This window comes from Amblyomma mixtum, chromosome 4, assembly GCF_055824585.1.
Source record: "Amblyomma mixtum isolate Tamu chromosome 4, ASM5582458v1, whole genome shotgun sequence".
Classification (NCBI taxonomy): Eukaryota; Metazoa; Arthropoda; class Arachnida; order Ixodida; family Ixodidae; genus Amblyomma; species Amblyomma mixtum.
Window position 1 is genome coordinate 143,609,061 of NC_143015.1, and position 21,845 is coordinate 143,630,905.

Here is a 21,845-nt window from a genome sequence, read left to right on the forward strand (position 1 = left end):
GATCGAACCCGCGTCTTTCGGGTCAGCAGCCGAGCGCCGTAACCACTGAGCCACCGTGGCGGGTCAGTATATCATTGGTTATGGTGTTATTTGGGCAGCGGCAACTGAGGACTGAGTTCCCGCCTTCGTGGTTGTCCGAGGTTTTGACGTGACGGGGGGAAAGTGCAACCATCTCTTTGTACTCTGTTATGGGCAGCTCGATATGTAGGGCCATGCGACGGCCATTGTGGTCAGTACATTGCGGGACATGTAGGTTTCAAATGTGTGCACATCCTGCGTGTGTGTGTGCGCAGGAGACCACGCAGGCGGGCTTCCAGAGCCGGGCGCACAAGCTGGCCACGCTGTTCATCATGACGGCCGGCAGCGCCAACGCCACCCGCTTTCCCGAGATGTCCATCGCCCACGGAGGAGGTGGGTCCTCTTGCGTCTTTCTTTTCGCCAAAGGCCGTGAGGGATGCGTTCAGTGACGACAGTAGGGGCCTGTGAGATGCAGGACCATAGAAACACTGCGGTCTCAGTAGTAGATTTGCGCGTTAAGCTTATCATTCGGGGTCAACTGCAGGGCACCTTCGTCTTCTAGATGCAGATTATAGCCGCGTTGACGATAACGAGTGCTATCTCATAAAACGGAAATTATTCGTGCCCACTAAAAGCTACTGTGAATCGCATTCCATTGCCAGCCATCCGCAAAAAAATTTTTTGCAGTACTCGCTGTGAATTTTGAGCTGAGGCTCATAGAACGTGCGGTCACTTGTGAGCTTTCGTTTCTTGTGTTTGAGTTTATTCATAACCAGAACACCTGGACAAAAGCATTTTGCACGAGAAAGAGTTTATGAATGCCATTCTTTTCATATATTGTAATATTTCACTATAAAAATGAATATATCCGCAGATATCTTGTCGGCAGGCTTGGATTTTGTTGGTATTCATTTTGCCACCGTAAAAAATGTTCCCCGTATATTGTTTTTATACGGCAGTCTTAACAGATCGATGTGAGGGACGGGAAAACATTAAAAGAAAGATTTTGCTACGAATAAGAAGAATGAACCACTGCCTCCAATGCTTACTTAAAGCACATATTAAAAGGAGTCTAGCGCCAAGACGTACAGCACACAAGAAAGTAGACAACATGGCGCTTGAAGACAAGCCAGAAGACAAGTGCCCGTGTTGTCTTCTGTCTTCTTTATTGTGTGCTGTAGGCGCTAGAATCCTTTTATTATGTCGGACAACCGAATAGCCCAGCAGCTAACTCTTTTGAAACATAACAGTACCTTACAGTATTTCAGTATTCAAAATTTTTGTCCAAGAATACTGGACATGTCTGCGTAGTAGTAGCCCTTCTCACCTCTGTTCTCGTCCTTGTGACGTGTTCCTTAGTTTCGAGCTTATCAAGCACCAAGAGACGTGCATATATGTATGCCTCTCTGCAGTTCCGTTCATGCTGGCCTACCTGGCGCTGCTGGTCGCCGTGGCGATGCCCGTCATGCACCTCGAGAGCAGCCTGGCCCAGTTCTCCGAAGACGGAAACAGCGGCATCTTCGGCGCAGTTCCACTCTTCATAGGTGCGTCGTCGCTAACGGATGCTATGAGAACTTGGCCCGTGGAGCACTTTGTTGTGGATAATAAACATCGAGATTAGCAGCACAAAAAAAGGAAGCACAGAAGGAACTACTGAACTCAGACGGATCCTCTCTACCTCTCACTTCTTCCGCGTTTCTGCCTTTGTGCTGCTTTTCTTAACATTCGTTGATTGAGTCAGACACAACTATAGCCTCCTATAGAAAGTGTAAAGGAGGCTATGACACAACTCAAGAACGCTGCTGGGAAACCCCCCTCAATGAGGCTTTCCACGCATTGGCTGCTACCTAGTGTTATGGCTTCGCTGTGAAGTGCATCGAACCTGATAGCGTGGCATCGTAGGTGCCGAGCAGGTGCAACCCGAGTGAACGCATCACCATGTCAGTAAGTGGAAGCCATTGGATGGAAAGCCTGCTTTGAGGGTCATTGGCCGCTTTGTTTTTGAGTTGTATCTGACAACAACTGGGATGTTCGTTGCAAGAGAGAGAACGTGTTATAATGGAGAGCTGTGTGGTCGATCCCTCTGCCCGAGTGCAGGTAGGCATAGGCTCACGGTGATGTAAACATGGAGGGGGTTCCTTGCTTAATGGCAGATTCCCGTAGTCATCCGTCGTGGTACCCGCAAGGAGCGCAGGCAGCTAAGAGAACGGGAGTCAGTACAGAGAGGAAGGCGACACGACACGGTCTCCTTAAATGACTTCCTGCGGGGGTCGGTTTTTGCCGGCCACCGCAGGGTAGGTCGGGAAAGAAGCGTTTGCGGGTAGGCAGGCTGGAAACGCTGATTGGTCGATGGGATGCGCTTCTCCGTGACGTTTTTTGACTTCGCCCTTGTTCTCAACCGGACGTGGCGTCGCGCGCCTTTCTCGACCTCTCCCTAGAGCGCCTGGGGAATCGCTAGGTGCACCCGCCGCGCCGCGCGTGCGTGCGTGGTGAGCGGGCATTCGTTTCGTGATCCTCGGCGCGCTCGTTTCGAGGCGTGTGCAGCTATGGCGTTCGTGCGTGGTGCGCTCGTCGGTGACAGCCAGCTGAAATTTCTGTGCAGTTTTTGCTTGCGGCTTTCGCCGTTTCGCCAGGAGCACGTGGCTAGTGTCATGCTCGTATTTAAAGTTTTTGCCGCGGCACTACAAGGATCCGCATCAGGCGCGCTTTGAGGACCGCCGTTTGACAGCTACGCTGACGCGCTTGTCGGGCGTGCGCATTCTCAACCCCGAGGTAAGGACTGAACTACATTGTCGCAAGTTTTCTCGTGCATTGAGGGCTCACCAAATTTCGGTGCTTGTAACGAAACTTTTTTTTTGCAGCATCGTTCCCAGGATATGCTTCTCGGAAGCCGATGTCATTGTTCGCCGCGGACGCTGGGCCTACTGCTCGCCGCCACGCCGCTGTAGGTTGACGTTGAAGAGCTGCTCCAAACGGCCCTCTTCAGGGCCGCTTCATTGCTTCCTGGAAGATTGCGGGCATCCAATCTCGCGGCCGTGTTCCCTCTCTTTGTCGAAATCGGCGCCAGACATCAGAACCCGCGCTAGGCCTCGTTGCAGGGTTAAACGAGTGCAGTGTGGCTTTAGAGAAGTTATGACTTGCGCTTAGTCTAGCTATATCATTCACCCAGTGCAGTGTGCCTTTGCCTCTTTAGCGACTTCTCACGCCTTGTCGAAATCGGATTTAAAGCTCACGCCACGCCTCGTTGAATGGGTTAACCGAGTGCAGCGCCTAGCTTTGTTTTTTGTGTTCTAACCTGTAAGCAGTGCACCTTTCTTCGCTCCTTACTTTTGTTTTTTTCAGTCGTTTCCTGAATCCGTCGAAAAAGCCGGGCTTCCCGGATGATTGTTCGCCGTGAATGGAACCACGAGGCGATCGCATCTGCATACACAGCCCGACTTTGTTCCCTCGTGTTTTTTTTTTTAACAAGGATTGCTTCGACAGCTCGGGCAAAACAACGAGGACTGCGCACGCCGTGTCGTCGCTGCTTAGTGAAGAGGCATAAAACGGATGTCGTCCTTACTAAAGGCCCTTCTCGGGGCCACCTCAGTGTTTCCTGGGAGACCACGCGCTTTCCGCTCTGTGCACATGTTCCCCTCATTTCCAATCATTTGTAAGTTGCATATCAATGAATTAATAAATCAGTCAGTGCACTTTATTTACCAGAAAAATCTGGCTGGTCACCCTGGGCTAAAAGCTGTGCACACAGCTTGATGGTGGCTCAGTGGTTATGGTGCTCGGCTTCTGACCCAAAAGACGCGGGTTCAATCCCGGCCGCGGCGGCTAGCATTTCTTTGGAGGAGAAATTCTAGAGGCCCGTGTACTGTGCGATGACAGTGCACGTTAAAGAACCCCAGGTGGTCGAAATTTCCGGAGCCCTCCACTACGGCGTCTCTCATAGCCTTATACCCGTGCCACACGGACAGATTTAATGCCATTAAGTGCTTACTGCCTTAAGTTTTAATGGCATTCGTGCGGTGCCACACGCACAAATTTAATGGCATTAGCCTTACTGCCATTCGCGACCTACTGAGTTCGCCACAACTCATTCGCCCGTGCAATGCCTACTCTCGTTCCCATTCCACACGCAGAAAAGCATGCAGCTTTGTTAGTAGCAACTTCCTAACCAGTAGGAAATAGTTAATTCTTAACTTTCAGCCAGATGAGGCAACTATACTGAATTTTCGATGCGAAGAGCGCCATTTTTATCAGCCTTATTGACAGGTACTCTCGACTTGGGTGCTGACATGCGAGTCTATGGCTACTTTTTCGACTTGTAAAGCAGGAACAGCCGTATTTTCTGAAAAATCGATTTTATATTACATTTGAACAACATTTCCCATATATTGTGCACATTAGAAATGTTTATATTCAGATGAAATTTTTAACTACCTTGCAAGCGTTATCGTCATCGTCACTTTCGATAATGGCATTAAATGTGGACGTGTAGCACCAACTCCGAAAATAATGGCATTAACAAACTTAAGGCCTTAAGCATTTACTGCCATTTCTTGTGAGCGTGTTGGTTGGTTTATGGTTGGTTTATGGGGTTTAACGTCCCAAAACTTGTGAGCGTGTGGCACGTGTATTAGTCGCTTAGGGACGTTAAACCCCATAAACCAAACCAAAACCAAACAGCTTGACAAGGCCCAGGAGACCATTAGATGACAGTTTTGAACGTAGGAAAAACAAGTTGGTACTTTACAAGAACATGGAAAGTACACCAAACAATATAAGAGATAAACATTACAATCGCGCTTTACAGTAAAGAAAAAGAAAACACTTTGACAGCAGACATACAGTATCAATTTACACTATAATACATACAAAAATTACGACATTCAGCACTATGGCACGAAATATAAAAACAGCACATAAAGCAAAAAAGAGAATGGAAGTTACAATAGTACAGATAGATTAGCTGTTTACATTTACATATGCATAAAATTAGTCCTCGGCTCCTTGGGCCTCCTTCAAATCCTGCAGAAGGCTTGAATTTGCAACTGCTAATATCAAAGATTTAGAAGAACTTCAGTTTGGGGTACATGGTGCATAGTACTTGAGAAAATAAACAATATCGCCTTCAATGACACACACAGAAGAAGAACAATGCAGCACAAGCGCTATCCTGCGCTCTACAGTATGGAACTGTGACTGTGAAAAATGAACCTTCACGTCAGTGAAATATGAGTCTTTAGGCTGTCTACAAATCGTTATTACAGAAAGAAAGAAATATTAGTGAATGTTGTGTAAGAGGCTTGCATACTCTGTTTATTTATTTATGTTACCCCTCAAGGCCAGTGGCATTACACAGGGGGAATGGTAAATATACGAACACTGAGAGAAAAATACAGTTGATTACATGAATATTAAAAAGCGCCTGAATATACAATGTTAGCTAGTGCTACGCGGAACTGCTCATAATTTTCAGTGCCGGCAACTTCTGCGGGAAGGTGGTTCCAGTCGCATGAGGTTCGCGGCAGGAATGACTGCGAGCAGCATTTTCTGGTGCATGACATACTTCCGACTTTGTGATCATGATCAATGCGGCGGGATACAGAAATTGTATGGGGGATGAGGTGATCACGAAGAGCGGGATAATAGTACAGCTTGTAGAACAGGGTGATACGAAAAAATTTTCTACGCGATGTCAGTTATGGGAGGCAGATATTAGACTTCATAGTAGTTATACTCGCTGTGCGGTTGTAATTAACAAGGATTAAACGCACAGAGTTATTTTGCACCAGCTCAAGATCATTAATGAAGTTGTCATGAGCAGGGTGTCATACACGTGTTGCATGCCCGAGTTTTTATCGTATTAGTGTTTGATAAAGCAATAGTTTCAAATTGGAAGGAACGTTAAAGAAGTTGCGACGTAAGTAGCAAAGCATGCGATTAGCATTTTCAATTATGTTCTCGGTATGAAGAGACCAGTTAAGATAATAAGTAATGTGGACGCCGATGCACTTATATGATGAGGCTGATCTCAACGAAATGTTATCGAAGTAGTAGTGAGGTGGGACGGAAGTTTTTCTAGATACACGCATGACTTTGCATTTGTTCATATAGCTGCATTCACCATTCTTCGCACTGAAGTCAGTGGCGGTCTCGTCAAGTAGTCCCCTGCTTTGTACGTTCACCTTGTTAGCAGCTGTCTTATTTCACACAATTCCACGTTCTACACGTTGATAGTTATACGAGCACAATTCGTTGTGATTGTGGAGGAATCGTGTTCCTGCCTTGCCGCCACCGTTGTCTTGCCATGCCGCCGGCGCGGCGGCGACGGCAGTGCCATTCACCTGCGGTTGCGGTGGCCAGCAACCTCGTCGGCGGGGGAGGGGGGAAAGGGAGCCACCCATTCATGTCTTTATCCCACCATGGGACACAGCGACGCCAGCGAGGGGACCATCCCTTTCTGGCTTGACAAGGAGCGCCGACCAGCCTCCTTGAAGGAGGGGACTGAGGGCGGAACAAAGCCACTTCCCAGAACTGAGAAATGAAGGCCGCTAACCCCACTGGTGAAATGTCCGGGCAGGTGCTTTGACCTTAGTGGACATGTCGTGGCGGGATATCTCAGACGTCGACTCGTTTCCCCTGGTATCGAAATGAATATTGCTCGCGTAAACGTTAACATTCAAAGATTGAGTAATGGTATAATGTCTATACCTTTCGCCCTTTATTTTTCAATAACAAAGCGCAAAAAAATTTTTGTTCAAATAAAATAAAAATCGTTGTTTCTATTTTTTCTTTTTTTATATACAGCAGTCTGTCCGCTCCCCCTAAAACCGCTCTGTGACCGCCACTGACTGAAGTAATGTAAGGTTGTTAGTGTTGGTTATTTCTCTAAAAATGACGCAAACATCAGCGAATAGGTGAATATGAGAATCCATAAGAGAGCGGGGATCATTAATGTTAAATCAGGAACAGTAGCTAGGGTCCAAGCACTGAACCTTGTGGAACTCCGGAAGACACCTCTGTAAAACAGGTGTTATAACCGTTAGCAAAAACTAATTGTGAGCGATTAAGTAGACCTTCAATCCATTTCAATAAGTTACAGTCAATATTCAGATTTTTTTTTTTTGTGAGCCAAAAGGTTGTAACATACATCGTCGAAAGCCTTCGAAAAATCCAGAAATATACAGTCAGTTAGTGATGGTAGGTCTAGAATACAGTGCAATGCATGTGTAAACTATATTAACTGTGTTTCGCAAGAGTAAGGTTTTCGAGAACCATGTTGCGCTGACATAAAAAAGTTGTTCAATGAAAGGATGTTAACAAGGTTGGTGAATATTATATTTTTGAACATTTTGGGGCAAGTATTGGTAAGGGATATGGGACGATAATTAATAGGGGATGCTTTGCTGCCGGATTTGTAGACTGTAACCACCTTTCTGATCTTTCACTCAGTAGCAGCGTCGACTGGTCAATGCTGGAAAAGTTTGGTTAGTATAATGGGCGAATAAGCTGCAGTGCTTTTTAAGTAACGCAGTCATAACCCGGAGCGGAATGAACACTGAGTCCATCAATAAGCTTATTCACACCAGTAGGAGCAACAGTTATAGGTGGCATGAAAACATAGTTGAAGTGGTGAGTTGTAGGCATATGTATACATCAGATATGGGTGTAAAGTTGTCAGTGATTGCGCGGTTAAGAATCGTGATGCAAAAGTCGGAAGGGATGGGGTCGCCTAACGGGTCAGATAACGCAAAACTATCGTTGGTGGAAGGAGTAATGACCCGCCAGAATTTTTGACATTGGTGGTTACATGTGAGTGGAAGTGTTTTGAGCGCCTGAACATACATGTTGGAGGCCGCTGAATACGAAGTCCGATCACTCACTAGTTGGCGAGAACTTTACGATGCGGTAGAGGCTTTCTTTTTGTTAGATAAACGTTTAATGTGATTATTACACCAGGGAGCTATTGAGTGGGTGGTGGCAGTGCGTTCAGGAGTGTATTGTTCTGTGAGATGGGTGACTATAGCTGTGAACATGCTCCAGTTGGTTTGAATGCTGCGGACACCAAAGCTATGGGAAAGCATCGATAAAAAAAATAGTTCATTATTTATCGCCTGAAAATCTGCTCCGTTGTAGTCTCGTATTATTATTTTTTTTCTTTTTGTTAGTGTTCGGAGTGGCTAGATTAATGTCAGAGTGCATTAGCAACTGATCGCTGATGCCTGGCAGGTATGTAATAGGTGAGACTATGTCAGATCGATTTGTCAGGATTAAATCTAGCGTATTAGCCGCGTTGGCTGTTATAGTCCCTTGTGAGCACAAATGCACTAACGAGAATACTGAGCGCACATCTAAAAATTCGCGACTTCGAGACGAGAACGGGGACATTAAAGGGGAGTTGGTATTCCATGTTATCTTCGAAAAAATTAGATCGGCAAATAAAACAATACTGAAATAGATCATGGTGCTTTGTTTTTAAGTGTTTCCATAAAAAAGTATGGCAACAGATAAGGAAAGGCTTAGGTGATCGTGATCGAGGAGGTTAGACTGAATTATAGTGCAACAGCTTGAAACAGGTCTTCACATCATTCATATATACTAGAACATTGTAGGAGCCCGGACAAAGCAAAATTACACAAATTACGTCTGAATAGAGATCATGGCAGGAAAGTGGATGAAATATAGCTAAAAGAAGAATTGTGAACCGAAGCAAAGTATGTAATGAGCCAGAAATATGCATATCAAAGAAGACACTGCACTGAGAAAATGGACAGCATGAAATAAATGAGCAGCACAAGTGCAGCGTACAGGCCTTCATCAAAGAATTTATTTTTTGTTTATTTACCACGTCCTGGTAGTGTTAGCTCATAAAGCATTATCAAAATTATCACAATTTTCAGTTTTATTTGCTTAGGAGAACGTTAGAGCAATAAGAAATTGGTTCATAAATGCACTTCAAATATTGCCATAAATCATCGTACTCTTCGTCCTGAGCCACAAGAGCTGGGGCTTCATGAGATAATTATTACGGTGCATTAACGAAAATTTCAACATGCCGTCAGCATGCAAAGATTTTATACTGGCGCTGAAAAAAAACGCATTTTTAAAATTTTCGCTGGCAGGAGGGAGTAACTTTCTTGACTGCGCTGCTTTCTTCCTAAGCAAATGAAAGACGTGTATGCCGAGCAAAAGCAATTCGAAAATATGTAGCGTAAGATATAACACTAATGCACTGTGAAGCTTGATGCCTTATTGGTCCAGTAGAGTGGAGAGCTGGGCGAGTTAATTGGTTCACGATTGTAGAAAGAAAACCAGCGCAAAAGACGGGGACACAGAACTGGGAACACAGAACACAGCGTCGTCCTGTGTTCCTGTTGTGCGTCTCCGTCCTTTGCCCTTGTTTTTTTTCCTTAATTGGCCATGCATTTGTGGCAATTTAAGTGCACTTCCTGTGAATTTTGCACAAAAGTAGTGTATTTTTGCATTCACCTTTTTTACACGCTGAGTTGTTTTATCTTTTGGTCACAGCAGAACGGAGGAGTTAGTATAGAAGTAATTTACTTGGACAATACAAGGAAATATATCTTGCGATGAATTTTCTCATATTTTAATTCTGCCTGATGGGAATGCATTACGCGCCATACGGTGTTACTCACAACCAAACGCCCAGGGCTCTAATTTGGGCAAAGCATGTATCATATATGTGGAAGTGCGAATATGGCTGTGGTGCGCTGGGCGTCTTGCATGCACAGCAGGAATAGATTTGTGTCTAGACCATCCAGGAGGGAATGTACAAGGACGGGAGGATAGTACAAACGCTAAAAAAAAAAAGCTAGCTGGGGCTGGAAACGCATTTTTGGTTCTAGCAAGTACCAACGTTGGGGCAAAACAACCAGTTTTGGGCGCCTTGTAAGAAGAAAGGATGGTTCTGGGAAGCGGAGGCAGGGCTGCGTACGGCGCACGCGAGGTCACGGAGTCGCGCTGCACCAGCACATCGGGAAAAGGTTAAATTCTTCCACTCGCCACTCGCAGCGCACCGCAGAACCGGCAGCCTTCTCTCTTGTCCGCCTACCCGGCAGGTTCCGGCCGGGGAGACGGACAATAGTCGCGGGCGAGAGCGAAGGGAGGGGGGAGGGGGGGCCCACCACATGAATGGCATTAGAAGAATGTCACTGGCGCCTCCACTACGGCTCAGCTCGTACTATTCTGGCGCAGTGCTGCGTTTCGCCGTAATCGCTTGTCAGCGAAGTGAACACAGCACCGTGCCTTCCCGTGAATAGTAGAAGCAGGGACGTCGCGGCCACATCGGCATTCGCAGGATAGCGCCGCCCTGTCGCTTATTTGCTCACTTATCCTCTGACAAGTCAAAAAGTCTTCGTGTCGTGGCACGCCATCCAGGGCTTACGACACCACGTCTGTCATTCCCCTTCGTACTTCAAGCGTTTCTCTTCTTGCTATGAAAGTATTAGCTGTTGCGGCCACCAATTCAAGCAGCGAGAAAAATTTCAGCGCCGCAGGATTCGTAATGAAAGAGCGCCGCTCTTGTTTCGATCAAGCCATCATCAATGAACAACTTGCATATTTAGAGTGATAAATCTATGCCTTTATGCGTTGTGTCTTGTGTATAATCCCAAACTGTGATCTGCAATGCGAGGTCAAAATTTGAATGTCATTGAAATAAACTCATTTTCCTGAAATTCTCTTTTTGTGTCGTCGCCGCTTTGCAGGTCGGGCCGAGCACGAGCGTGCTCAGGGTCCTTCAGTGTCGGGCCGGGCTTCCTGGGTCCCGGGCCAGGCGCGGGTTCGAAATTGCGGCCCGTGCACAGCTCTATTCAGAAACCTAATCACATTTCCTTTTGTGAAAAAAGAGCTATGTGCAGAGTTTAAATGGTGCAAGTATGAAGCTACAATGAAGTCAATTACAGACTTCTGTGCAACAGCTAGAGGAATTTCAAGAGCATGCTATACGTGATGCTAGTTGCCTCAGTCACCATTGATGCATTCAAGTATTATTTCGTATATTTTTTTTTACCCAACAGACATGAAATGTCTGAAGATGAATATGTACCAAACACATCAAAACATCAGTTGTGATGCCTGAAAAAAGTTGGTACTGCAACATATAAATGCTCAAGTCTCGATAAGCAGGAATACTGAAGGGGAATAAAAACAGTTTTCTTTTGTTCGGGCTCACGTACCTGCTACAAACATATTCTTTATACATAGCAATAAAACTTGAAATAACTGTTTAAGAAGCCTTTTGGTCAATAGTATAGCTAAGTATGACTGAAAGGAGTCCGCAAGAAATGCACGGAAGCAGGCATGCAGTGTGACAGCGCAGCGCGACAGGTGCGCTTTTTAATCTCGCGCGCGCACTGAAGAACATGGGTTTATGGTTTATTGGGGTTTTAACGTCGCAAAACGACTCAGGCTATGAGGGACGCCATAGTGAAAGGGGTTCGGAAATTTCGACCACCCGGGGTTCTTTAACGTGCACTGACATCGCACAGTACACGGGCCTCTAGAATTTAGCCTCCATCAAAATTCGACCACCCCGACCGGGATCGAACCCGCGTCTTTCGGATCAGCGCCATAGCCACTGAGCCACCGCGGCGGGTCGAAAGACATGACGGGGACACGCCGAGGAGGCAACGTTGCAGTGCACGCTGCCTCCTCGCCTCTCGGCCACGGTGTAAGATCTCGGCTCCTCGCGAGCAGCCAACACGAGCAGCCCCGTCCGCTGACGAGCGGTGGCGGGGAAAAATCTAGGGAAAACATGCCTGTCCCCAACCGGACATGACGTCATTAAATACCACGTGACCTATGACGTCACGCGTATGACGTCATATTTTTTGACCAATCAGCGTTTCCAGCCTGCCTACCCGCAAACGCTTGTGTCGGGAAGGGGTGGAGGGAAGTGGGAGAAATGCCATGAGATACGAATGTTCTTGGAATACGCCCTGCAAGTGTTGAATGATTTATCATGCGTGCAGAAAAAAATGGCTGAGGCTTAACTTGGTTAAGCCTGGAGAATGCGAAGCATCATCGTGTCGCGTAATTTGGAGGCGCACACCACAGCGACGGCGCGAGGTGGGCCCCCGTTTCTCCACTGTCGTGACGTCATCGTGTCGCGTGGTGTTACGTCATGTATCACGTGATTTGGAGGTGCACAACCACAGCGACGGCGCGAGGTGGGCCCCCGTTTCTCCACTGCCATGACGTCATCGAGTCACGTGGTGTGGCATCATCGTGTCACGTGATTTGGAGGCGCACAACGACAGCGACGGCGCGAGGTGGGCCCCCGTTTCTCCACTGTCGTGACGTCATCGTGTCACGTGGTGTGACGTCATGTATCACGTGATTTGGAGGCGCATAACCACGGTGAAGGGCTGAAGTGGTAGCTAAAGTAGTATGCTTCGCATAAAAAAATTCTGAAAAATCGGGTCATGTTTGCTTATGTTTTGGTTGACGCTGCATATCTAACCCCCTGAAATAACCCTGCACTGGTGCTTGTGCGATCATCCGCAGGCCTGGGCTACACCATGAGCCTGTGCGCGGTGGTGCACATCTTGGGCGACTCGGTGACGCTGTCCCAGCACCTGCTCCACCTGGTGTCCTCGCTGCGCAGCCTCCTCTCGTGGAGCGGCGGCTGCCCCCCCGGGGAACTGGTGGCCAGCGACCGGGCATGCTACGTCGCACCGGCGGTGAGGATCCTCTGTGCACGCGGTATACCCTGCTCTTCGTTGGGTAACGAAGACGTGACAGTCTTTGTCAAAAGATCCCCATCCACTTAACGCCCGGGAGCAACAGTAGTCCTTCGTGCTGCGGTAGGCTCCTTCGCCTACCTATTGTCCCCTTCCCTTCGAATACTACATTTCCTTTACCGGAAAGGGGGATCATTCGGTCTTTTAGGCGCAATACTGCACATATCGTCGTGCACACGATCAAGACCCCTTGCTACTACTGCTACTGCTCCTAACATTACAACTACTACTACAACTACTGCTTGGTTTGCTAGTACTGCTTGCTACCATTAATTTCCAACTGCATAACCCGTCTCGTCGCGGGCTCAGGACCAGTGCTCTTAACTGTTCTTGTCTCCCAGGTAAGCGTGCAAGAGTAACAGAGGCAGAGTGTAGTAAATGGAAGGACATTGATGAATGTGCCACGTGACAGGCTGCGTACACGCGGACCAATACTGCCTCTATATAGCCTCCCTGTTAGGCTGAGATGCTAGCTCTGGTTTCCTTCGCCTCCTCCGCACTGCAGCCGCTGTGCAGTAACGTGCGCACGCGGCTGGCGGAGTCTTTCCATCGAGAGCAGCTCGACCAGGGACTGCCCACCTCCGGTGGCGACGACGGTGGTCTGGTGGTCGCGGTGCCCGCCAGAGACTACCACCACGAAGCCGCAGGATGCATACCGGGCATCTACAACCCCGTTCACCAGCCGCAGCCGTGAGTTCAGATTACGTCTGAAATTTTTGCGGTGTCCGTATTCTTGCACACCGCCGCCTTCCACCGTCGGTTCTTGACAACATGCATACCCACGTAGTACGGACAGCGAGAGTTGTCAATACTGCGAGAGTTGTCAATACGTTTGCCTCAAGGGCCGCAACATTATTGAGGGAAGTGAAAAACGGATATTCACGCGATAACTGCATATTAAGTTAGGGAGAAGAATGGATACACTTAATATAACATCATCTAACCTTGTGTTTGGCGCATGATAGCCACAGTTGCTTATGCGCCATAAAACCCCATATAACTAACTATACTCAAAACAAGAAAGCTAAGGACCCTTAGTGTAGCGGAATAAATTGCAAGGGTATACAAATCTACGAAATGGTTATATGGTCTCCTGGAAACATGTAACAAGATGATTTGTCTTGTCCTCGACGAAGACAAGTTCTCTTGCTGAAACGTTGGCAAGCACCCTGAGTCTCCCCCCCCCCCCCCCTCTTTGTGATTATCAAGAACCATCTGGCCAACCTGTCTCAACCAAGGGTGACAGTCAGACAGGCGGATGAGGTAGGGAAGTCTGCATGGTTAAGGTGGCTCCAGCTGACGCACGACACGACCACTTGAAAACTAGTCGGATAGGGTTTTGATGTGCAGTAGATCTAGATATTCTGGTGGTGATGATGATATTCACATGAATCTATGCTATCTCTAGTAATAAGGGAGCAATTACTCATTGATACCCACCTAAGCGCAGCCAACGGCTACAAAGGAAAACTGTACTGCTTTCTCATAAACTTCGCAGTTAAAGAAAAATTCGTCCTGGTCCGAGGTTCGAACCCGGGACCACCACTTCAGTCGCTCTACCAAATGAGCTAACCGGGACGGAAAGCTTATGGTAGGGCGAGAGCGAATTGATCAATAACTCCAGGTGGGAACAGTGTTGGTCAAATGTTTTAGGGCAATCCCCCAAGGTGGAGTAGATTTTTAGTAAGGGAGCAATTACTGATTACCGCGCTTAGGTGGATGTGAATGAGTAATTGCTCCCTTATTACAAATCTACTCCACTTTATGGATTCCCCTAAACATTTGACCAACTATGCTATCTCTTCTTTGCGAGGATTCGTGATTTTGCCGTACTGACCACCACGAACGATGCTGCAGTTCCTCCATCGGTACACTAGGCTGTGCATGCCATCGTGTAAAAATAAATACAAGGGGCGGTTAGGAAGTATTGTATTGCTGCAAAGGTGAACATCGGTTTTGGCGCTTTACGTTTTCGGCGTCGCTCCCGCGGCTGAGGGAGACGTGACCCCTCCGTGCACCCCCGCAGGCGCCGTGCCGGAGTCCCCTGGGACGGCGGCTCCTTGGACGAGATCCGGGCGCAGCCACTGCTCTCGCTGGCCGCCGCCTGGGTGCTGGTGTTCGCCCTCGCTCGCCACGGACTCAGCAGCGCCAGGCGGGTGGGTGGACGACGAGCTAGAGAGGGGGAGGGGGCTGAGGAAAAGAAAGGCGCAGCAGCCGTCTTCCTGAGGGAAGGGATGAAATAGAAAGTAAATGAAGTTAGAGAAAGGATGGCTCTTGTGGGACGTTCTGGTTTAGTCTTGACTGCTTGGGGTTATATAACCTGATGTGACATGGGGCAGCACACAGGCGATTTTGAAAACCTCTAAAATTGACTAGATGATAGCCAATCTGTTCCGAGCACCTCACCAAAAACAGGAGGCAATGGTAGCTAGGGTTGCACCCTCTTGCCTGAAGTCCCAATTCACCAGCCATGTGCAGCTGATGCTTTTCCTTAGGCACATCACAATTAGTGTGCCCATTTTCCCCAGTTCTTGTACGCTATGGTCTTCCTGCACCTGGTGACCACCGCACTGCTCCTGGTGCGCGGAGCTGCCCTGCCTGGTGGCCTGGGTGGCCTCGGCATGCTGTTCTACGCCGACTGGGGTAGCGTGGTCGACGTGGAGGTTAGTGCTAGCCGTAGAACATTGCGCAGTGTCCACTGTTGATGATCCCCCCCCCCCCTCTGTTCTGCTGCGGAGTTCTTTTAGCGGCAGTTAGCGCAGTAGTTTACAACAAACATGTGCAGCTTTCTTTGGCAAAAAGTTTTAAAAACTTAAAAATTTTAAGACACTCTTATGGAAATATTGAAGACAATGGTCTATTATTCTGATATGTAGCAAAATCTTTCTTTTACAATGTCTGCATCGATCGCGTCGAAGAGTTACGACTGCCATAGAAAACCAAAGGGGAACGCTTTTGACGACAGCAAAAACGTGAACAGAAGAAAAAAATACAAGACTGCCGTGTGGAGATCGGTGGATATATTGGTTATAGTGAAATCTTACATTATAGTAAAAATTTTTATTCATAAGCGGTTTCCCGCTCAAAAATGCTTTGTCCAGTATTGCTGGGTAAGTCTATAGCATTTAGTTACAATGGAGCCTTGTACTGTATTTGCTGTGCACGATGTTATACACTTTTCAAAATTGCTGTGGCTAAAATAAGCTGAATAATGCACAGTCGTGCTTAACATGACCTGCAGCGCACGGGCGGTGATCGGTGCGCGGTTTGCGCTTCACAGCACAATTACCCTTCTCAATTATCCTTCGCAGTTATCCTTCACAGCAGTTCATAGCGGTGCTATGCTAACTACAGGAAGCTACCCCTGTTCAAATTCCATCTTCATGCATGGATTTTGACCAGGGCCCTACTCCCACAGCTTCGTGAATTATGCTCAGAGAACATCTTTTTTTTGTATATCTTCTTCGTTAGAAACCATACTTTGAGCTAATGTATCTTTGGATAAAGATCACCTCGTGAGCTGTGGATGCTACAATGAAAGCTTTTCTTACCCGCCAGATGTGGTCCAACGCCCTCTACGAGTGCCTTGAGAGCGTGGGCGTGACGGGGTCCGTCTACCTGGGCGTCGCGAGGCTCAACAACTTCAAGAACGACTACCACGAGTGAGGATCGACCGTGCGATTATGTATTTGTCAGTAGCGAGTTGTTCCTTCGAAAGCTTGCTAATCTGTCTGACTTTGACTGCAGAATGTTGTTACTTGTCAGATTGTACATAAAACTAATTTGATTTCATTTATTTCGTTTGACGCAAACGTTTGGAATATGGGTGTTACATGAAAGTTAAGGTCACGAGCGAATGCAATGGCGAGACTTAGAAAGTCCGAAGCCTATCCCAGCCGCGGCGGTTGAATTTCTTTGGAGGAGAAATTCTAGAGGCCCGTGTACTGTGCGATGTCAGTGCACGTTAAAGAAACCCAGGTGGTCGAAATTTCCGGAGCCCTTCACTACGACGTCTCTCATAGCCTTAGTCGCTTTGGGACGTTAAACCCCATAAACCAAACCAAACCAAACCTATTAAAAATTCCACCATGGCTGCACATTGCGAAAAAATTCAGTGGCTTAGCTCGGCTATGCCAGGATATACGTAGCGAAAGCTAAGGCATAGCTTGGTTAGCCTTGGGCGAAGCGAGTGGAGGTGAGCGCAACGACGAGGCAAGCGGTGTGATGTCATGCCAAACGGCGGCTCCGCGGCGAGGTGCACGGTGTGACGACATGCCAGATGGCGCGGCGAGCGCGCGGCGTCCGCCAGCTGCGGCGGTTGCTAGGCAACGGCTCAAGGTCGGTCTCTGTGCCTCCTCGGAGCACCGCCACAGCGAAATGGCAAGTTCGTGTCCGATGTAGCTTTCGCTGCAAAATTACGGAGGGCCCTTAAGACTGCGTATGTACTGTGAATACTAAAGCTTGCAGACAGTGCGTTCGGCTGTGGCGATGGGGTACTACTCTAATGCAGCGGCCAGCGAAGTTGATCTGTTCGCGCCACCCGAATGGAATTTGGTGAAGACGCCGATACACAAACCCAGTGCGAGAGACTGGCAGCTTAGCGCCTCCAAGTGCTCCTTAGCGCCGACATCCGTCAGTCTGTGCAGTCTACGATTAGAGGCGAACAGAAACGAAACGCGAGTATTGTGGCGAGAAGTTTGTTCCTATGCTCGGTACAGTGGAGCAGCTACTGTCGATTTGACCCTTTTCAGGGATGTCATCTTTGTGCTGGCGGCCGACACAGCGACCAAGGGCCTGCGCACGGTGATCGCCTTCATGTTCCTGGGACACCTCTCCTCCAGCATCGGCGTCGATATCCGCATGCTCGTCGACTCGGGTGCGCATTTTCGATGCATTTTTTGAAATGCAGTACGCAGGCTATATATATCTAGAAGCTAAATTACAATGGTGAAAATAAACTAAAGAACGAATATTGCGGTACTTCGAGTCACAGTACATACTGCACTGAAACTAGGATGCCCAACTTAGTCGAAATACAAAATTCTATCTCATGTAGGGTTAAAGGTGTGCATCTTTTTTGTGCACCATATGCGTGTTGACTTGTCGCTAAATTGCGAAAAATATGAAATGGTGTTTATAGTGTATTTTACAATCTAGCCTCGCAATCTTGGAAGACATCGTACTAGGAAGCGATAAAAAAATTCACTGGCGGTTCAATAAGCCACTCGTTCTATTCCTAAACCGTGATGCTTATAGGTCGCTATGGGGACGACCTTCCGGCTTCTGCCCATCGTTTGTGGTTTTCAGAAGACTCCCAGAAAAGAAACAAAAAACGACAATGATTAATTGTGGAACTTACCTTCTGTTGTGTAGTATGGAAGGCCCATTTCGTTCAGTATTGAGTTTAATCAAAGAAAGTGCACCGCCGCGACAAAAGTACTGAACCATGTCTTGCCAGGATAGCCTACAGAGCACAAGAGAGTGCGTCCAATGACTGGACATCCGATTTATCGTCGCTGAGTGGGTGGTGGTGGTGAAAAAATTTTCAGAACGGACAGGAGGTGTTTGGATCAGCCCGTAAGGGACCGATTCTTACAAACACTAGGTGGAGGTCCCTAGTTTGGGACCCCAGTGGCTGTAGCCGCCGCCCGGGCGCGCCCGACTAAGGCTTGTTGGGCCTGTAAGTCGTGGCAGCCGAGCAGGGTCGCCTCCCAGTCCTCCCGGGTTGGGTTGGGGATGGGGGGAATAGCCGGGTTTGAGGGGCAGGCCCACACCATGTGATAGGTGTCCGAAGACACCGCACTACAGTGCGGGCAGTTGCCGCTAAAGGAGGGGTCGAAATGTTTTAGGGCTGCCGGGCACAGCAATGTATTGGTGAAGAGGCGGAGAAGGAGCCGCTCATCCGCCTTCCTGAGGCCTTTACATGGGCTAGGGTAAAGGCGATGGCTGTCTTGATAGTAGGTTGCGATATTTTTGAACGTATAGACCGGATTAAAATCGGGTTCCTGATCAGGTGGGGAGGAGAAAACAGCCCGGTGAGAGAGCGCGCGGGCGGCTCCGTCTGCTGCCTCGTTTCCTGCCAACCCCTGATGAGCAGGGGCCCATATGAGGTAACGGTGTGCGGGGTCCGTATCCCGTATGCAATTTTGGTATATTCGATAGGCTAGGAAGGAAGTGCAGCCTTGTTCGACGTTCCGACAGGCCCCTCGCGAGTCGGTGATGATGTATTTTGATTTGGAATGTGAGGCCGCGAGAGCAATCGCGACCTCTTCTGCTTGTGTTGCACTGCGGGCTCTGAAAGTGAGGTCGTTAACTGTGTTGCTGTTGTGAACTACCGTGGCCGTGTACCATCCCCCGTGGTGAGGGCCGGAGGCGTCCACGTAGTACACACCTGTTTTGTTGTCATAATATCGGGCTAGCGCTTCCGCTCATGCTAGATGCCGACCATTATGGTCTTCATGTGACATGTTTGCTGGAAAAGGCCGCACGTGGAGGGCACGTCTCCACAGTTCCGGGATGTGAAACCTGTCTTCCATTGGAGGGGTGTGTTGGATATGGAGTCGAGCAAGAAGGCGGCGACCCGACTCCGTGAGCGACAAGCGCGTGTACTGGTTTGTAAGGTGCGCCTCCCGGAGCTCCCGTGAAGTATTCACCACCCCAAGGGCCATAAGCCGGCTGTTTGAAGTAGTGATGGGGAAGTCAAGGGCACGTTTAACAATTTTGCGAAGGATGACCTCAGTGAAAGTTTAGCGCGTAGTGTTCAGTGGATGCCATCCAGAGCAAATGTTTAGAATAAGGTACGTCTGCTCTGCTTGCTGATTCCCAATGCCATTCCACTTATGCTGCCAAAAAAGTGTGAATCTGCAACAATCATTCCACACTACTCTCCGGTGCAGAGTCCGACCCCTCGGCGAGCATCGTGCCCCAGGCCATGAGTGCGGTGCCGTGGCAGCAGTTCTGGGGACACGTCCACTCCCTGTGGATCGTCTCCACGGTGCTCCCCAAGTTTGTGAGTGCGCGCTTCCTTGGACCATGTTGCTTTGTTGCCATGGCGTGGAAGTAGATTCTTTCGAATGTGGGGTCTAAAGATGCAAATTTGTACGCGGGCTATCATGGACTCTGTTGCTCAGGGCATTTGATTAATTTTGACCAGCTAGGGTCCCTTAACGTGCACTGACGTGGCATAGCGTTTATAGATTTCTCCTACATCGAAATGCAGCGATCGAAGCTTGATTAGGTTTATTAGGTTTATAGCCATGATTAGGTTGATAGAACTGTACAAGCCATTTTTCTGGTCGCTCGTGATGTAACCGAACCACTAACATGCGTTCTATCGAAATTAGCATTCCAGGGCGATTTGAATCTTCTTTTTTCTTCTCCCCGCACTGTATATACAGCTGGTGGTGCCGGACATCCTGCTGGAGCTGCTGGCCGCCTCGCACCCTCTGGTGTTGGCCAACCGGACCCTGGTGCACTTCTTCCTCTGCGCCCTGCTCGTCACCGCCACCACCGTGGTCTGCAGCCCCGTGAGTGAAGCAATCACACGCGCTGTCCTGAAATACAAGAGGCTGAATGGCTGAGTGTTTTGACGAGATCCCTGGAAAAAAAAAAACTTTACAACGAAGTCATACTCTCGATGATCCCGTTAACGGATATTTTTGAGTCATCCCTCCAAGGTAGCTACCCATATTCGGTCGAATTAATGGTATTACGTATCCGGTTTATCTGGTATGCCTGGTTTCCAGTAGAAGGAGGAAACGAACTTGGCAGAATGATGTAACAGGCGCTGTTTCAGGAAAGTGCGTGCTTAACGGCTCCATGGGTAAATTTTTTATTCACGTTATGTTTTGAAAATTCAAGAGCTGAATTTTTGTCTGCATGACTCTGCAGACATACCGAGTAATTCTGGGTTACAGCATTTTTTAACAGGAAAGAGTTTGTGAATGAAATTTTCATATAGAAAGATTTCATTATAACAACCAATATATCCGAAGATCTCCAGCAGAAGGCTTACATTTTTTTGCTATTTAAGTTTTTGTTATCATCACAGCCATTCTCCATTGATTTTCTATGGTAGTTTTAAATGCTCGGTGCGAGCGAGGGAAAAACTTTAAAAGAAAGATAATGCGTTTATTACCTTCAATATTTTCTTGGTAGTACCTTACCGTTTTCGAATATTCACAATTTTTATCGAGGAATGCTGCACTTGTCTGTCCGCTCAATTCTACGGCATGGAATGAGTTGGAGAGGGTTACGTGCGTCGAAGTAGCTGGAGGGCTCATTGAAGGGTGCCATCTGAGCAGATGCATTCCGGGTAGACCTGGGTGTAGGTGACACTAAACGAGCGCTTACAACAATCGAATGGTGGCGTGTATTGACAGATACCGCGTTGTAATAACAAAGATGCTACTTCCTTTGTTGAAAACAGCTTATATTAGCTAGCTAAGGGAAAAACTGAAATACACCTGTCGTCCCACTCGACCGATTTCGGAAGTAAACTGTGGTGCGTCACACACTGCGCGGATTCCGGACGCCAGAGGGGTCCGTTTCGGCGTTAACATAACGAATTTGAAAGGAGTGCCGTTAAAATTGATCAATGCAATTCTCTTCGCAATATAAGCGTCGTTTTGTGCCAGAAAAAATGAACATAGCCATAGAAGAGTTTTTACTAACAACGAGTTTTCCTCATTGTTCCATGAAGGGGCTGGTGATTGTTGTTCGTGGAAACAGTCGCACGAGTCAGGACCCTACAGGCGCACTTTCAGCATATCACACCTTCGCCAGATGACGATACGCTGAAACTTTCTTCCATTTTGTGTTATTCCATCGGCCCCAGGGTGGCGCCGCAATGGCGTCCATTTTCGTCCACAACCAGGACCGGGGCCTGCGCTTCTTGGTGCTGCTCCTGGAGTCTGTCGTGGTGCTGCAGTTCTGCGGTGAGTTGCTTCAAGGATGCGCAATTATTTAGCAGACTGTGAAGAGAGCATACAGTGAATATTGGGTTCTTGCAGAGCAGGGTTTTGCATGATCGACACCTTGTCGTACGTGTTGAGTGCATGAGCGTAATAC

The 21,845-nt window shown here is 48.0% G+C and overlaps 2 protein-coding genes across 2 annotated transcripts; both read left to right on the top strand.

Moving 5' to 3' along the window:
• The first annotated feature begins 302 nt into the window (after positions 1-302).
• LOC149348560 (sodium- and chloride-dependent neutral and basic amino acid transporter B(0+)-like) lies at positions 303-13,135 on the top strand. The gene is made up of 4 exons (XM_089541793.1): positions 303-411; positions 1,431-1,562; positions 12,541-12,716; positions 13,118-13,135. The coding sequence occupies exons 1-4, from the start codon at positions 351-353 to the stop codon at positions 13,133-13,135; spliced, it is 387 nt and encodes a 128-aa protein (XP_089397919.1). The 5' UTR covers positions 303-350.
• A 107-nt stretch (positions 13,136-13,242) lies between these two features.
• On the top strand, positions 13,243-21,804 carry LOC149348561 (sodium- and chloride-dependent glycine transporter 2-like). Its single transcript, XM_089541794.1, has 9 exons — positions 13,243-13,466; positions 14,803-14,932; positions 15,305-15,439; positions 16,335-16,438; positions 17,528-17,652; positions 19,673-19,785; positions 20,174-20,302; positions 21,613-21,712; positions 21,788-21,804. The coding sequence occupies exons 1-9, from the start codon at positions 13,243-13,245 to the stop codon at positions 21,802-21,804; spliced, it is 1,077 nt and encodes a 358-aa protein (XP_089397920.1).
• Positions 21,805-21,845: the final 41 nt, after the last annotated feature.

What these genes read in the sequence shown, in the direction of transcription:
- LOC149348561 (XM_089541794.1), top strand. Translation starts at nt 13,243, where the DNA reads ATGCTAGCTCTGGTTTCCTTCGCCTCCTCCGCACTGCAGCCGCTGTGC. An exon ending in CCCGTTCACCAGCCGCAGCC is followed by an intron (nt 13,467 to 14,802) that starts GTGAGTTCAGAT and finishes GCACCCCCGCAG; the next exon opens with GCGCCGTGCCGGAGTCCCCT. An exon ending in CCACGGTGCTCCCCAAGTTT is followed by an intron (nt 19,786 to 20,173) that starts GTGAGTGCGCGC and finishes CTGTATATACAG; the next exon opens with CTGGTGGTGCCGGACATCCT.
- LOC149348560 (XM_089541793.1), top strand. Translation starts at nt 351, where the DNA reads ATGACGGCCGGCAGCGCCAACGCCACCCGCTTTCCCGAGATGTCCATC. An exon ending in GTCCATCGCCCACGGAGGAG is followed by an intron (nt 412 to 1,430) that starts GTGGGTCCTCTT and finishes GCCTCTCTGCAG; the next exon opens with TTCCGTTCATGCTGGCCTAC. An exon ending in CGCAGTTCCACTCTTCATAG is followed by an intron (nt 1,563 to 12,540) that starts GTGCGTCGTCGC and finishes GATCATCCGCAG; the next exon opens with GCCTGGGCTACACCATGAGC.